At 42.3% G+C, this 17,210-nt stretch overlaps 1 protein-coding gene across 1 annotated transcript in view; it reads right to left on the bottom strand.

The window, feature by feature from the left end:
* LOC136877821 (kin of IRRE-like protein 2) overlaps positions 1–17,210 on the bottom strand; it is a 981,929-nt gene that overhangs the window by 104,430 nt on the left and 860,289 nt on the right. Inside the window, exon 10 of the mRNA XM_068228754.1 lies at positions 8,977–9,090. Within this exon, the coding sequence (XP_068084855.1) occupies positions 8,977–9,090 (114 nt within the window). The remainder of the gene's footprint in view (positions 1–8,976; positions 9,091–17,210) is intronic.

Here is a 17,210-nt window from a genome sequence, read left to right as displayed (position 1 = left end):
TGGCGGTCATCTCGCACTGTGGTCACATTGTGTCGTCCAGTACCCTGTCGGCGCTATGTACGGCCCTCTTCTCTCCACTGGTTCCACATACGCCTCACTGTTGAAGCAGCATACCCTGTACGAGCCGCAATGTCACGGAACGACAGACCCATCTCCCGGAGTCCTATCATCCTGCCCCGTTCGAACGCACTCACATGCTGATATTCCCTCCTGTGATGTCGGCGAGGCATAGTAGCACTGAGGTACAGGTTTCCACTTCGTATGACGGCTCCGTACTGACTGAGCGTTGAGTAACCCTGCACTGGCCGGTCACACACAGGAGGGCACTGCTGGGCCTACGTGCACGCCATCTCTCTGCAATTTAAATCACTTATTATGGTTCCACATTTCTACACGCCCTGTGATTTTGGCGTGTTTCAGACCATTGCTTCTGAGTGTTTCACTTTCTACAAACAGCAGTGTATAATCGCGCCGTACTTCTGTTTAATTCTAATATATGCGTAATTATTGTTCCTTTGGTGAAAGTTTGTTTTGTATAGTACTATTATTACCGCACATAAGTTAGTAGACTGTCAACCCTCTATCGAAATTCGCTGATAGGCATCAAAACGTGACTATTTTATTGCGATTTATTTCAATCATGATGTCTACCTCCAACCCCCACCCCGCGTATAAGGATTGTAGAAGGATATAAAGGAGAGAACATATAAGTCTCTGGTAAGACCTCAACTAGAGTATGGTTTCAGTGTATGAGACCCTTGCCAGGATTAGTTGATTCAAGAACTGGAAAAATCCAAAGAAAAGCAGCCCGATTTGTTCTGATTTACGACAAAAGAGTAGCGTTACAACAATATTGTAAAGTTTGGGTTGGGAAGACTTGGGGGAAAGGAGACGAGCTGTTCGACTAAGAGTTATGTTCCGATTTGTCAGTGAAAAGATGGCGTGGAATGACGTAAGTAGACGAATAAGTTTGAGTAGTGTTTTTGAAAGTATGAAGGATCACAATATGAAGATAATGTTGGAATTCAAGAGGACAAACTGGGGCAAATATTCGTTTATAGGAAGGAGAGTTAGGAATTGGAATAACTTACCAACGGAAATGTTCAATCATTTTTCCATTTCTTTGAAATCATTTAAGAAAATGCTAGGAAAATAACAGATAGTGAACCTGCCACCTGAGCGACTGTCCTAAATGCAGATCAGTAATAAATGAAATGGCATACGGCTTTTAGTGCTGGCTCGCCTGATACAAGTCTTTTGACTTGACTCCCGTAGGCGACCTGCGCGTCGTGATGAGGATGAAATGATAATGAAGACGACACATGCACCCAACCCCCGTTCCAGCGGAATTAACCAATTAATCTGCCGGGAATCTAACCCGGGACCCCTGTGACCAAAGGCCAGCACGCTAACCATTTAGGCATGGAGCCGGACAGATCAGTAGTGATTGATTGATATCCCTTGAACCTGGAGATTTCTTGTTGTCTAAAAATGTTTGTGTCCACCCCCCACCACTTCTAATTCCGAATTGCCGCTACTGATAATGGAACGTAATATAATGAATTGTTCCTTTTGAGGACCGAGGCTATTGTCTCGATTAACATCGAATCTCCACAGTAAGGCACGTCTCTTATCTGTTTTCTGTCGCGAACACAAGTGTGATGTGCTCTGTATCCATAAAATGCACAGATTTACACAGGAATTCCAGGAATGGCACTAGCTGCTGTAGGATCTCACGAGCAATGTGGAAATGCCATCTTCATTGCCCCATATAGCAGAGTGCACTGAAGTAGGTAAGAAGTGGAGTTATCTACTTGCACTGTATCTTCAATATGTAAACCACCCAATTACCCCTTCTACCTGACTAGACATATGGACAACAAAGATACTCAGGGATTTTAACAGCCACAGTAATTTGTGGGGATGCCTTCATAACGATGAAAATGATAAAACTGTCATAAATTTTGCTGAAGCATATTAGTGTGCCTTGTGCATGACCCGAAACTGCCTCCATCCTTCAACAGTGGAAGATGGCATTATGGTTACAAACCTGACTTAATTTTTGGTAGTGAGTCAACTGCTGAGCAGTGTGTTAAGAACATACCAAACTCTTTTGCCAAACACAACAGTACGCCCTCAATGCTTGCCATTTCAGAGAAGAAAGGTAGAAACAATGCATTCTTCGGAACTCGATAGGTGACGTGGGCGTAGATCACTTGATCACTCGTTAATGAGGATATTGCGTGAATAGTACATACATACATACATACATACATACATACATACATACATACATACATACTGTAAATGTTCAACACTATGCTAATAGTCATGTCATGAGGCCCATCAAGTAATATATGCCGTTTTCTGCGTCATTCTACGACATATTTGGTCGTAATAAGCATTTCACCTCCAGTCCGCAATACGAGCGGCGTTGCGCTAGCTCGGAGGGTGAAGCTGTAATTACGTGTATAAAGGGAGAGAGCTCTCAGTACAGCGAAACCTTGAATTTACGCCCTCTATCTAGCGAGCAAGACAGATATAGCACGCCACGCGCAGAGAACGCCTGGGTCAGGACGCGGAGTTTGTTTTACAGTGTTTTAACTTGAGAAATGGAGATTCTCAGCAATTTCCCTGTATATTCATGGATGCCAACTCACAATATCCGCGCGTCTAGTAGTAATAATAATAATACATTTTTGGTACAAGCTTTAGAAATGTACGAGTAAGGACTCATTGGAATCAGCATAAGTTTTAATGATATCAGAAGATGTACTACTTAATGAACGTATTGGTAATAACACACATTAGACAGATATACATAATGGAAACCAGATATTGGGAACACTTGTCTTGACGGAAAGAAGGGAGTCCCCATCTTGTAATGACTCGCGTGCAAATTTCCAAGAGAATGCTTGTAAGATTTCCAGAGATTCAGCGATGCGATTTATATAAAAATGGATCATTAAAAAGAAGAATTCAAGACCTACAAAATGAATATTTGTACGACTCTGATGGATAATTACTAATGGAACGATTTGTCACCTGTGGGCGGAGCTTACCCTCTCCATCGCCGGCGACCCTCATTTACTATAAAGGAAATGCAGGCGAACCCTTGGTATCCATTATTTACCCATTCGTTGCTAAGACTTCGTCATTAATTGTGATTCAGTGCCACTGAAGAATACTCTGTGTTATTCAGAGTTTAAATAATTCTGCTAGAGAGAGTTCTATTCATGTCAGACCAATACACGTTTATATTATATTCACATTTTTCTTGTGTGAAATAATAATTATGGTGTGTGTGTGTGTGTATATATATATACATGCTTCTAATACCAATAAATATTAAGGGGATGCAGACTAGTAAAATCAGTATCGGCTCACACGAATAATTTTCAAAGAGCGGGTAAAATTCCGGTGATCGCCAAGACCTGGTGAGTTAATGACTATATTATACCAATAATTATTGCGCCATAATTAAGGCATGTGCAATAATAGGAGACGTCAATCTAACCAGTAAAAAGTGTTAGATTAGCCAGTAAGTGATGTATAAGTGAACAAGTGATGCTCACATAAGAATAAAGTCAGTAATTGTGTCGTAATAAAAGGGAATCGAGTAGTGATCTCCAGGGACTGCAACCGCTACTCGGGAATTCCATTCCAGCTTATGAGTGGCTCTAGCCACATTATTTTATTTGAAGGCATATAAACAGTACTTCAATTACCAGTTTCCTATTTGTCCACATGTGTGTGAGTGCTCGTCGAGTCCCGGATTCTACTCTACCAGAACGCGCCATTGTGCCTGCATTGTTTGATTCCACTGTACCAGAACGTGTAATTGTACCTGCATTAAATCATTCAGGGACCTGAACTGCGGACCGTAGGATATTGCAGATTAAGACATCACGGACGTGACCCGAAGAGGATGAACCTAGGATTCTCAGCTAACGAGGCGTCAGTGATGGAGTCCTAAACCCTTAGGTGTACCCTCTGATGACGGCGCGGTGATACGCAGCAATGATAAGTACATTCCATATTCCTAAGCATGAAAATCATAAGCGTCGGTGTAAATATAGAAATTTCCAGCATGTAATTTGATAATGAGTAGGTGACGAATTATGCGTGTTTCAATTGGGTAAAGTTTTTTTTATTAGTTTGATTTCATGTGTGTCATCTGTGATTATGGATAGTCACGAATTTATTCCGTGGATTTTTGCATGAATTAGTATGTAAAGCCCCATAGCGTTTGGGCTTGAGTGAAGCATATCAAGGGTGGAATTGATACTTCAGCAGACTTAATAATCCGTTCCAAGTTTAATTAGTTGAGATGGGTCTTCACAATTTTTTAAATATGTATATTATTTCAATGCTTCATGACTTAATGCATGGGTCTAACTACCTGCCTTTAAATCGTAAGGATGCTGACAACTGGAAGGAGATAATGGCTCGAGGTACTGATTTATATAGTTAATCGGGTGAATGCTATGCTAATTAAGTTACCTATCGACTTAGGGTCTTCTTAATGCGCAAATAACGTGGGTTTGAGATACACGTGTGTAATGTGAAGGGTGAAACGGTATGTGTGAAAATGTTTAAGATGACAGATTGAAAAATGAGGATAATAATAATAATCATAGTGATGAAACGAACAAGGCTGAATATGGTCGAAACATTGATAAAATGATATTTGAAGGTAGCCATGAATGATTATTTGCTTGCAGAATTACGAGGGACCTGAACTGAGAAATACGTATTTACGTCTCGTGATTAGTGAAAGTGCCCCTCTCAGCTGGCAGCAGGCTGGTGTAGAGAGAGAGAGAGAGAGAGAGAGAGAGAGAGAGAGAGATTTATGACCCTCAGAGTGTAGGACAGGAGGTAAAGAGACCGAGCCTTCGATGCTGGTCTGTTATATCTGTCACAATGCTCGCAGGAGCACATGAGAAGTTTCCCTCACTTTCACACTCTATTGATTATTTACATGCCAATAATGTATTACCATCAGCATTGGATGTTCCATGATCTGATAGGTGAAGTAATTCTCTCAGTTTTATAATCAAATGAGGTCGGCACAGGGATTTCAGCTGGCACCTCGAGGTCAAACTAATAGTGATTCGATACCGTGTGGTATCGACGTCCTTAGATCGATACCAGGAGACCTGTAAAAGGTCAGAATTTCAGAAGGCATTGAAGTGTGTGAATGAGACAGAGAGATTGCGTACGGCTTTTAGTGCCGGGAGTGTTCGAGGACAAGTTCGGCTCGCCAAATGCAGGTCTTTGGATTTGACCCCCGCAGGTGACCTGCGCGTCGTGATGAGAATGAAATGATGATGAAAACGTCACATACACTTAGCTCCCGTGCCAGCACAATTAACCAATTATGGTTAAAATTCCCGACCCTGCCGGGAATCGAACCCGGGACCCCTGTGGCCAAAGGCAAGGACGCTAACCATTTAGCCATGGAGCCGTACAAAGTGTGTGAATTATATCGTATATTGATGTATTTACAGGTGATAATTTCATTCTTCATATATATCATCGTATGGTGATTTATGCTGATTTATAGGATACCAACGTTGTATGGGTCCGCTTTGTAAAGTAGTAGAACAAGATAGTACCCCGGAGATGTGCATATATGCGATAGCGTGATATATAATTAATGTAATAAAGTAGACCTTATTTGCGGCAAGCGACGACATGATTTTCATAGTTATGGAATTATACGGAATTTTGTCTTATAAAAATATCTCAAGACCATGATTTTTTGTCAAATTACATTGTTTACCTCACGAGAAATGCCATAGCTGTGTGTATAATTTATGTGTTGTTAGGTATTAATATAGCGGATACCAGCGGGTACCAGTATTAGATAGAGGGACATATCCCTATTGATTATGAAGTGTAATATACATGTGCCCAGTGTTAATGAGCTGATTTGGGAATGTCAAAATGATATTCAGAAAACGAGGAAGACTGACAAGGACGTTTGTGTTTAATAATATGGCATTTTCTCCTGTGTATTGACTTTTCCTCTGACTGTATCCGTTTATTAAATTTAAGTTTTGAATTGGGAACAAACCATTCTTCTTACTCATAGTGTAGCGTATTCCTCGTATCATAGCACCCTACTTTCAATAGTTAGATTAAGTGGCCACTTATTTGTGGACAGACCATCGACCCGTATTCTCTTGAGCTTAGCCGTTGTGGCAGTGAAAGTAAGGAGATGGAACTTCGATGCCCGGGATTCCTCATCCAGAAGATTTCCATCCAGAATTTAAATTCTATAATCAGTACCCTGCCCGGGACAGGTACATACATACATACATACATACATACATACATACATACATACATACATACATACATACATACATACATACATACATACATACATACATACATACATACATACATACATACATACATACATACATACATACATACATACATACATACATACATACATACATACATACATACATACATACATACATACATACATACATACATACATACATACATACATACATACATACATACATACATACATACATACATACATACATACATACATACATACATACATACATACATACATACATACATACATACATACATACATACATACATACATACATACATACATACATACATACATACATACATACATACATACATACATACATACCGGTACATACATACATACCGGTACATACATACATACATACATACATACATACATACATACATACATACATACATACATACATACATACATACATACATACATACATAATCTTCACTACCACTATAAGAACATCTTCCCTTGCACTCTGTTGCTCTGCCGGGGAATATGCAAGCCCAGTATAGTCTCCATCTAGTCATGCCAAATTAGTAGATGTTGCTCTTAACGATACTTGTCGGATCATCACCGGGTGCTTAAAGCCCATTCCACTTCACAAGCTTTATTGCCTTGCTGGTATTGCACCTCCTGACATCAGTAGAGAGGTAGCGGCAAAACGTGAGATGTACAAGGTCCAAACTTCTCAAACACATCCTTTACATGGATATCAACCAGAAACCCCACGACTAAAATAAAGGAACAGCTTCCCCAGAACAACAGAGGCTCTTATCGGGACACCACAGCATTCCGTAACTGATCTCTGGCGTGCAAGGTTTAACAGCCCTGAAGGATGCCTCACACCCTGCGGTAAACTTCCTGCTGGATACACAGAGGAATGGATCACATGGAGATTGCTCGATAAATTACGGCCATGTGTTACTAAATTCAAGATTAACTTAATGAAATTGGGTTTCCGTATGGAGTCGCCGCTATGTTAATGTGGCGAAGTGTAGACGTCCTTCCACCTGCTTCAGTGTAGTCAGTATCTAACATCACGTACTCTGGAAGACCTGACTTTGCTACACCAAAAGTTTAAACGGACTGTCAATACAATGCTATATTGTTCATGTTTCCTGTACTTATTAACTTCAATCATTGTGAGTGCTTCTGACACGAATAAATAAAATTATAGACCGTTATGCCTTTCAGCGTTCAGTCTGCAAGCCTCTGCGAATTTACTAATCGCCACCACAATACTCTCGTCTTGTGGCCTCGTTTAGTTTCATACTTCTTATCATTAAATCGCCAGAAACTGAGTCTAACCATCGTCATCTTGGTCTCCCTCTACTTCTCTTACCCTCCATAACATAGCCCATTATTCGCCTAGGTACGCTCCATTCGCCTCACATGACTCCAATCGGTTTACGCGTACAGCTTTATCCATCGTATTTATTCCTAAATAAGCCGTAATCTCCTCATTACGAGTACCCACCTTCCATTGTTACCATCTGTTTGTACCAGCAATCATTCCCGCTACTTTCATATCTATACTTTTAACATGAATAAGATATCATGAGTTCACCCAGCTTTCACTCCCGTGAAGCAAAGTTGGTCTGAAGAAAGACCGATATAAGGATAGTTTTGTCCGGGAGCTGACTTCCTTCTTACAGAATACTGTTAATCGCAACTGCGAGTTCATTGCATTGGCTTTACTGCACCTTGATTCAATCTCACTTACCATACTACCATCCTGGGAGAACACACATCCTAAGTCCGTGAAAATCTACCTGTTCCAGCTTTGTATCCCCAATATGTCATTCAGCTATCTTGGATTTCTTACCTGCTGACATCAATTTAGTCATTGCATATATTTCCAGGTTCCAAGATATTAGACTCCAGGTTTTCGGCACAATCTGCCATTAAGACCAAGTTATCAGCGTAGTCCAGGCTGCTTACTACATTTTCACCTAACTGAATCCCTCCATGCCAGTTAATACCTTTCAGCAGATGAACCATGTAAACTATGAACAACAAAGGTGAAATATTACAGCCCTGTCTAACCCTTGTAAGTACCTTGAACTAAGAACTCATTCTACCATCAATTCTCACGGCTTGTCAACATAACTGCCTTTGATTGATTTTAATAACCAACCCTTAATTCCATAGTCCCCCAGTACAGCGAACATCTTTTCCCTCGGTACTCTGACATATGATTCGTCTAGATATACGAAAGGTAAACGTGTCTATTCTTGTCGTAGCATTTTTAAATATCGGCCGCATACTGAACACCTGATCCTGACAGTCCCTCTGTGGTTTGAAACCACATTGGTTTGCATTCGTCTTCCTCTCAACCACTGATCGCACCCTCCCTTCCAAGATGGCAGTGAAAACTTTGCCTGTTAAACTGATCAATGTGATACCTCGATAGTTGTTGCAATATTTCTTGGTTCCTTGCTTACACTCGTAGATAGGTGCAATTATTTCTTTTGTCCAATCAGAAGGTATCTTACTAACGCTCCATGCTAATTTTATCACTCTATGAAGCCATTTCGTCCCTGTTTTCCCATTATATTTAACAATTTCAGGTCTAATAATACTCAAATTATGTTATGGGAATTAAGTTGTGTACTTACGAGCAAAGCAGCACTTTTCTCTCCGTATAGCGTAGATCGTGACCAGCACGAGAAGGAGGAGTAGGATAAGGCTGCCCGCCACCAGGCTCAGCAGAGTGGCCATGGGCACTGGCTCTGAAAGAGAAATGGAGTCACTTAGCACTAGCAAGTAGCTCAGTAAACTGGCTCTGAAAGAAAAATGGAGTCACTTAGCACTAGCAAGTGGCTCAGTAAATTGGCTCTGAAAGAAAAACGGTGGCACATAGCACTAGCAAGTAGCTCAGTAAATTGGCTCTGAAAAAGAAAGGAAGGCGCTTAGCACAATCAGTAAGCTGGCTCTGAAAGAGAGTCACTTAGCTTCACCATTTAGCTCAGTAAGCTGGCTCTGAAAGAGAAAGGGAGTCACTTAGCACCACCAAGTAGCTCAGAAATCTGGCTCTGAAAGAGAAACCGAGACACTGAGCTTCACCAAGCAGCTCGGTAAACTGACTTTAAAAGGGAGTCACGTAGCTTCACCAAGTAGCTCAGTAAGCTGGCTCTGAAAGAGAAAGGGAGTCACTGAGCTTCACCAAGCAGCTCAGAAATCTGGCTCTGAAAGAGAAACCGAATCACTGAGCTTCACCAAGAAGCTCAGTAAACTGGCTCTGAAGGAGGAGGATCATTAACACCAACACGCCAGGTAGGTCTACGGCCACCATGCTCTGTTGACTGGCCGTAAGGGAAACGTAACTTTACTGAGCAAAAGCAAAGCAAAGTCACCGCCGTACAGGCCATGAAGGCCCTTGGAGGAGTGGAAGGTAAAGGCTTCCACCATTGTTAACCTCAGCACGTGATGGGGTAGAGTGGTTAGCTCTACGCCCGGCAACCTTTGCCCCCAGGAATTAACCTGGTACTCATTTTTGGTGTAGGCTGAGTGAACCTCAGGGCCATATGCACCTCCGGAAGTGGAAATCTCGTTTCTTAAATTTTACGACTTCCTGACGGGGATTCGAACCCACATCCTTCCGGGCGAACCGAGCACGCCTTTACCGCCTCGGCCAGGCAGCCCCTAACTTTACTGAGAATATAGACTTTTCGTTGGATGTATTCTAATACCCTCACCCACAGACGGTTGAAATGGGAAGAAACGGAAAAACTATATCCAGAGTTGCCGACAGAGCGGTTAGAACCCACCACCCGCCGTAATGCAACTACATGACTCAAACCGTTCGGCTAACTTACTCGGTGAGCGGTGCTACTAACACAATTTCTTATGCATCCCAGTCCATGTGATGAATGGTGTGAACATGTTGCTCATAGCGATGGTCAGTGCGTGCATTTCAGTGGTCTTAATAATAATAATCATATTTATTCTTCCTCAAATGACTGAGGTTGTCAACCCGACAAAGAATATCATACAATATAAATTTTGTACAGAGAAAAAATCATTCTATTGATAATATAAAGAACACAAGGATGCAGCACATACATTACTTTAATTGATGCAATTAAGAGTGTGGAGCGTAGAGGTGATACCTCAAGGTTGCTATCGAGGCTTTCAATGTTTGTATACCCCAGCTCACAATGGTCTCATTCGGCATACCAATGCGTCATAGGTAGGTGACCAGTAGTTTAAGAATGGTGACCCTTGCACCCAGCAGGAGCCCTCCGACCTCGATGTACTCAGGGTTATAGCTGGTGAATATATCCTCTTTTCTCCTTCAACGACGTCAACGGCTGTTTTGCATCTGCTCAAATCTGACAGTCGGGTCGAGAATGAAACCATTTTTTGCTCCAGGGTTTGAAGGCGATCATGTCGATTTGTCTTGTCCCACTGTCAACTGTGAGACCACGGACCTCTTCATGTACTACATATCCTTTACCACGTAGCGTATCAGCCAAAAAGAATCTGATGTGATAGTGTCTGGTGACCTTCTGGCTCTATGAAGAAAGCAACGGGAAACTATCTAATTTTCGTAATACACCTCATCAGTGACATCCAAGCTACTTATGACCGCTGATGGTCTAGTTGCTGAAGTTCTAATGAAGCTTCGAACTGGGGATTCAAAATGCAAATTATAAAAAAAATGGTATGAGGTGAGAGAGAAATCACATGAGATAACCACACCCGATTGCTACCTGAAATTGTCTTAGCTCGGGTTTGAACCACTCTCCATTGATTTCCTTATGTTCTCGGTACACGCACGGCTATGCAGGCAGATAGCAACGACATGCACAAACTGTCTACTTTAAAGGAGCTAAATTTGAAAACACGGTGGTGATATGAACAGACATGAGACAAGTTCCCTAGGAAACATTCCCATTGCCATATTCTGGCTCGTATTTTAATTAATAGCCCACCGTTTGTGGTTACCTGCTTTCCAATTTAGAGAGAGACCTCCCCTTTGACACTGTGCGCAGTACGGCGTTTGGTTTCTGAACTACAGTATTATAATTAAACTCAGTACCAATTCCCTCCGAACCCTCTCTAGCAATATTCCCAGATGTTAATTTCAGTATACGATTCGCCAAGTTATTACTAGCTTCCTTTCCTTATTTTTCATAAAGAAATGTATCTCATGAAATGAATACTAGTCAGTATCATCATATATATATTGTTAGAGGACACTTCTGGACTGTTTTACTGGGCTAATTTAATCTAGGTTGACCCGATCATAACACGGATTTTATGGTACGCTCCCGACGGCGGTCGAAACTTGCTGTATTTGGTCCTCTGATTCGCGCCGAAGACTATGTGGTGTCACACATGGGATACGAGGGGTGTTCAAGAAGAAACTGACCGAGCTGATAGCTGCAGTCGCTTAAGTGCGGCCAGTATCCAGTATTCGGGAGATAGTAGGTTCGAACCCCACTATCGGCAGCCCTGAGGATGGATTTCCGTGGTTTCCCATTTTCACACCAGGCAAACGCTGGGGCTGTACCTTAATTAAGGCCACGGCCGCTTCCTTCCCACTCCTAGCCCTTCCCTCTCCCATCGTCGCCATAAGACCTATCCATGTCGGTGCGACGTAAAACAACTAGCAAAAAAAAAAAACAAACAAAAAAAAACAAAAAACAAATAACAAAGAAGAAACTGAACTTTTTCTTTAACATATTTATCGCTTATTGCACAACATTTTAACACTGTCCCCCACAAAGCAGTCCTATCTACTGGCAATACACAGTTCCCATCGTTTCTTCCATTTTTGAAAGCCTCCTGGAATTCACTTCGTGGGATGGCGCGCAGGTCTCTTGTCGCATTGTTCTGAATCTCTTCTGTGGTTTGGAAACGACGTGGTTTTAAGTTTTAGAAACAGGAAAAAGTCTGCTGGGGCAAAGTCAAGAAAATACTGTGGATGGGGCACAACGCGAGTGTGATATTTTGGTAGACAGCTGCGGACAAGGGGCGATGAGCGAGCCGGTGCATTGTCATGGTGCAACATCCAAGTCTGGTGTTCCCACAATTCAGGCATCCCTCAAACGTGCTAGAATTCCTTGTTTACCGTCTGACCACATGAACAATGCATCTGTAGTCAGTACAACACAAACCAACATCACCTTGATATTTGACCAATTCATGCGTGCTTTTTTGGACGAGGAGACTGTTTGCCCAGCCACTGTTACGACTGTTGTTAGCAAAAGTTCTTTCATTCTCACTTTGGCACTAATTCGACCGAACAGCGTGTGCACGTGCTCACATCAGCGGCTGTAGCTTGACAACTAACGGTCAGAGCGAAACACGGCAAATGGCAGTTTGTTGTCTAAATCTGCCGCTACGTGCAGAGCGCTTCCTCTGCCGGTTGGCGCGCAATTTCAAAAGAACACTATTCGTATATTCCGTCTTCTGACACCACATTTTTTACGAATAAAACAGTTTTACTGGGGAAAGATGTACAAGATGAGGCAATTAGTGAATTACAACTCTTCACAAATCAGTGCAATTTTCGAAAGTCAATTATCTGCACAGCGAGTCTTCGGCTGGCTGTCTTTACCTGTAACGGACTATCCTTCAAAATCATGATTGACAGGTCTCACCTTTCACTTCGCTTCGCACGCACCAGTTACTTCACACACCAACTTCATGCAGAGATGTTGGAACACACGTCTGTTGATTATCACATCCCCTGTGCGTGGGGGCGGTCTCATAACACCCACTGTATCCCCTGTCTTTCGTAAGAGGCGACTGAAAGGGGACCCTGCGGCTGTTAGCTTAAGAGGTTAGGTTGGAAACTATGGGGCACTTAACATACTTGTTTTTCAACTATCCTATCCGACCTCCCTTCGTCAACTCTTGTTCTTTTCCAACCCAAATTGTGTTACAGTATTCGAGGCCTAGGGAATTTGTTATTTTGACGACCTTCGTGGCCCTTGTCTTTGTTTCGCCGATACCTTCATTTTTAGAAGTATCGAATCCAATTTTCCCTCTGATTAGTGTGAATAGAAGATGGTTTCCCAGCTGTATTCCCTCTTAAACAATAATCTCCACCGCCTGTTGACTATCACATCACACGGCTGCTGTGCACTTGGCTCGCCTCCAAACTAGACCGATAACCTAACCCACGTGACTGCTCCATACACTGAACCACTGAACACACATAATTCTACAGGACGACAAATCCTAACCAACACCAATCATCAACTCTACTCTTCCTTCACGCCGAGCCTGTTTTTTTATATATCTACTGATAAAGTTCCTACCGGGCGAGTTGGTCGTGCGGTTAGAAACGCGCAGCTGTGAGGTTGCATCCGGGAGATAGTGGGTTCGAACCCCACTGTCGGCGGCTCTGAAGAAGGTTTTCCGTGGTTTCCCATTTTAACACCAGTCAAATGCTGGGGCTGTACCTTAATTAAGGCCACGGCCGCTTCCTTCCCATTCCTAGGCATTTCCAATCCCATTGTCGCCGCAAGACCTATCACTATCGGTGCGACGTAAAGAAAATAGCAAAAAAGGATGAAGTTCTAGAATCTTCGGGGTGAGGCCACGATGGGAACGTTCTAGTTTCACCCTCCAGAACGTCCAGAGAGTCACCCGAAGGAAACGACAATAGAAGAAGCCGTCAAATGCCTTCAGGGTGGCAGGGAGTTTCCCAGCCTGACTCACTTATTCCTTCCAGGAATTACAGTATCGAAGGGGGTAACAACAGCGCTGACTGCCACATGACCACGTAACAATATATTACAGAGTGTATCGGAACTATACCGACAAAAATTCGGGGATGCTCTTCGTGTGATGTTACGAACGATGGAGCAATCGGTTTGGCGGAGAAAATGTTCTTTTCGAGAAAATGATACTTTGTTTCTTCCAGGCGCGCGATTCAAATTGAAGAACTCGCCGTATTTGCTATGCCAGAGCACAAGTCACTGTTGTGGTTCATGGAAGAGAAGGGCAGGGAGGGGAAGTGGGGTGTATGATGGAGACAGAGATAATGCTCCGCAGTTGCACAAGTTCGCACAGGATTGTCCTCGTCTCTTACAGGCAATATCCAGAGTTCATTTATCAAACAGCCGTAACTGCAAACAGTATAAGAACACACTGTAATTAAGGCACACTTGTCAGTCAAGGAATGCACCAGATCGTTCCTCCTCTCGTCTCTTGGTCGCAGATTCAAAGCTGCCACCCCACGATTATGTATTTCTTCATTCAAAACATTGTAAATGAAATGAAATACTCAACGAAGGAAACAATATGCCTAATGTTTTGATTAAAGTAAAAGTTCAATGTACCCCCTTCTACTTCGATGCAGAGTTCACAACGGTGTAGTAGTGACCTTTGAACTCTGTTCATGATGTGTGGTGTGTAGCGAACGACCTGGAAAGCTGCCTGTATTTCTGGTACAAGTTCATCTTCCCTTTCTACGGGAGTAGTCAATTTGCGCAGAATAAACTCTACACTGCCTACTGGGGCTGTGAAGCGACTATACGAAACGAGGGAGAAACTTACGTATTCGCACCGAGCATTTCCTCTGTCTCCCACTTCGAAGAGCCCTCAGAGTGTAGAAATTCGCTCTATCACTTTAAGTCTACGCCTTAAATGGAACTCCCTCATTCATTGAAGATCTGGTGTCATCGCACAACCTCCACCATACAGAAGCTAGTCGGAAACTCATGGAGATGAATACGACGAAAAGTAGCGCAATATCACCAGCTTTCTACTCAATCCGCGCCATGGCTACCGGAGTGTGGAAATATACCACTTTCGATCTTCTCCATCTGTACACAAGAACGACTATCCACAGATATAGGATTTGTCTGCGACATGGTAGGCACAACGTGGATCTCTCTCTGCCTTTGTTCACTAAGCGGGCAGCACTGCATGCTGTATCACCTGCTGGACTGCACAAAAAATAAAAAAGAACATTGCCCCAATGTTTTTATAGAAACGACGAAATTTTTTGTAAATATTAAATGTTTAATTTTTATTTCTTCTGCACAGCGTGTCTAAAAAACTATCTATTCGCTACTAACTCCTGACGATGTCACATGGGAAATCGTGCACACTTAAGTTCTCCTTTTCACCAGTGTTACAAGGCTGACTGTGTAAAGAGTTGACCAAGGGAGGCTGGATAGGAATGGCGGTGAGGAGCCTGACACAAGTAAGGGGAAGCAATAGTTGACTCAGTTGAGGGTCCCGTAGTCACCAAACCACGCTCTCAAGTCAAGGGCATCTGGGGTCCCTTTCAATTGCCTCCTACGACAGCAGAGGGTACGCTGGGTTGATTCTACCTTCCCCAACCACAGAGGGTAGCAGCTGGAGGAGAAAATATATTAAGTGGTCTAAGATTTCGAAAGTAGGAATTATATGAACTATGTTAATGTTATCATCAGAAAATTCCGAAAAAGTTCCTTGCTGATAAAAACATACTAATACGAAGTGTTCTTAAGGAAATTCTTCAAATACCTGCAGACATCCCTAATGGAATGGTCTCCAGAGAGAAAACATATAACGGGTTGGGACTCTTCTGCGCTACTTGGGTAGCGCATTTTCAGTACATTAACTTCTGCAGGGTACTGTTAAGCTCAGGTGACGAACGCATGCACGCTACAAGAAATCTGAAGGAATAAATCACTCTCTCACTACGATCTGTCAATGTCCCTCCATCTAACATTTTGCAACATCCTCGCTTAAGAATTACTGACGCCCGAGAAAGTGAAAAGAGAAAGGGCATTCAGTGAGTGGTATAAGTTGCAGCAAAGTGGCGGAGGTGGTAATGGAGGTGATTATTGTTTTTAAGAGGGAGTACAACTTGTAGTAAAAAGGTGTATGTTTACACAACGAATATAGTATACTCCTGCCAAATCCTGGATTCTAGACCATCAAGGCTTGTCATGTAGTGAATGGCGGGAGGCAATTAAGATGACAGCAAACATTTCAGCAGTATGTATAGATAGATACCAGAAAGATTTCAGAACGATTCTCTTTGTAGACGCATCCTCAAGGAGATTGAAACTCTTGCGCATGTTCTGGGATTTAATCCTCATGGTGAACTAAGGAATACGCGTCATCATAACATCCGCACATTAATTGCCACAACGCTGAAAGACCATAGTTTCCAGGTATTTGAAGAGATTCATGGCTTGGCGGACAACGGAGGTGACAGAAGGATCAACGTTATTGCCTTCCAAAATAAGAATAGGGGTTACATCATTGACCGAACTGTCCGCTTTGAAAACTATAAGTCACAGCCCTCAGATGTCTACCTCGAGAAAAGGACAATTCCTTACTACAGAGAAAAATACCAGCTAGAGGAAATTGACGTAGTGGGTCTGATGATTGGAGCGAGGGGAACAATTCTTGTCGTTTGGCGCCAATTTTTGAAAACAGATGTCTCTGCCAGTTAGAACGTTAGAGGAAATGGCTACCACTGCGTTACGGGGGTTCATTAATAATTCTAAGAGTTCATTGTTACAATTATGTTACCATTCAAATTTCTGAAGTGTATCTATTTCTTTTTTAAAAATTAACGTAAAATAATAATTTGTTGCTAGGCAGCCTCTGCACGAGACGAAGTACTTCAATTTCGACCGTCAAAGGCAGGCTTTCTCACTAGTAATTAAATAATTAATTATACAATAATTGAATAAAACATCAGGTACAAATGACTTGTTTTCTAAAGTACAACTCAGATACAAGTATCTACATTGCTTTATTAGACTTTCGACAATGCATGCTCATGTCTCTGGAGCAGAAAGCAAGAACATGATATACTGTTTCAGGCTCGTTGCAATGGTGATGGTAGTTATGATTAAAGGCTAGTTTACACTACGACACTGGTTTT

The sequence above is a fragment of the Anabrus simplex genome, chromosome 7 (assembly GCF_040414725.1).
Source record: "Anabrus simplex isolate iqAnaSimp1 chromosome 7, ASM4041472v1, whole genome shotgun sequence".
NCBI classification, from domain to species: Eukaryota; Metazoa; Arthropoda; class Insecta; order Orthoptera; family Tettigoniidae; genus Anabrus; species Anabrus simplex.
Note: the sequence above shows the minus strand (reverse complement) of the source record. Positions and strands in the feature narration are given on the sequence as shown.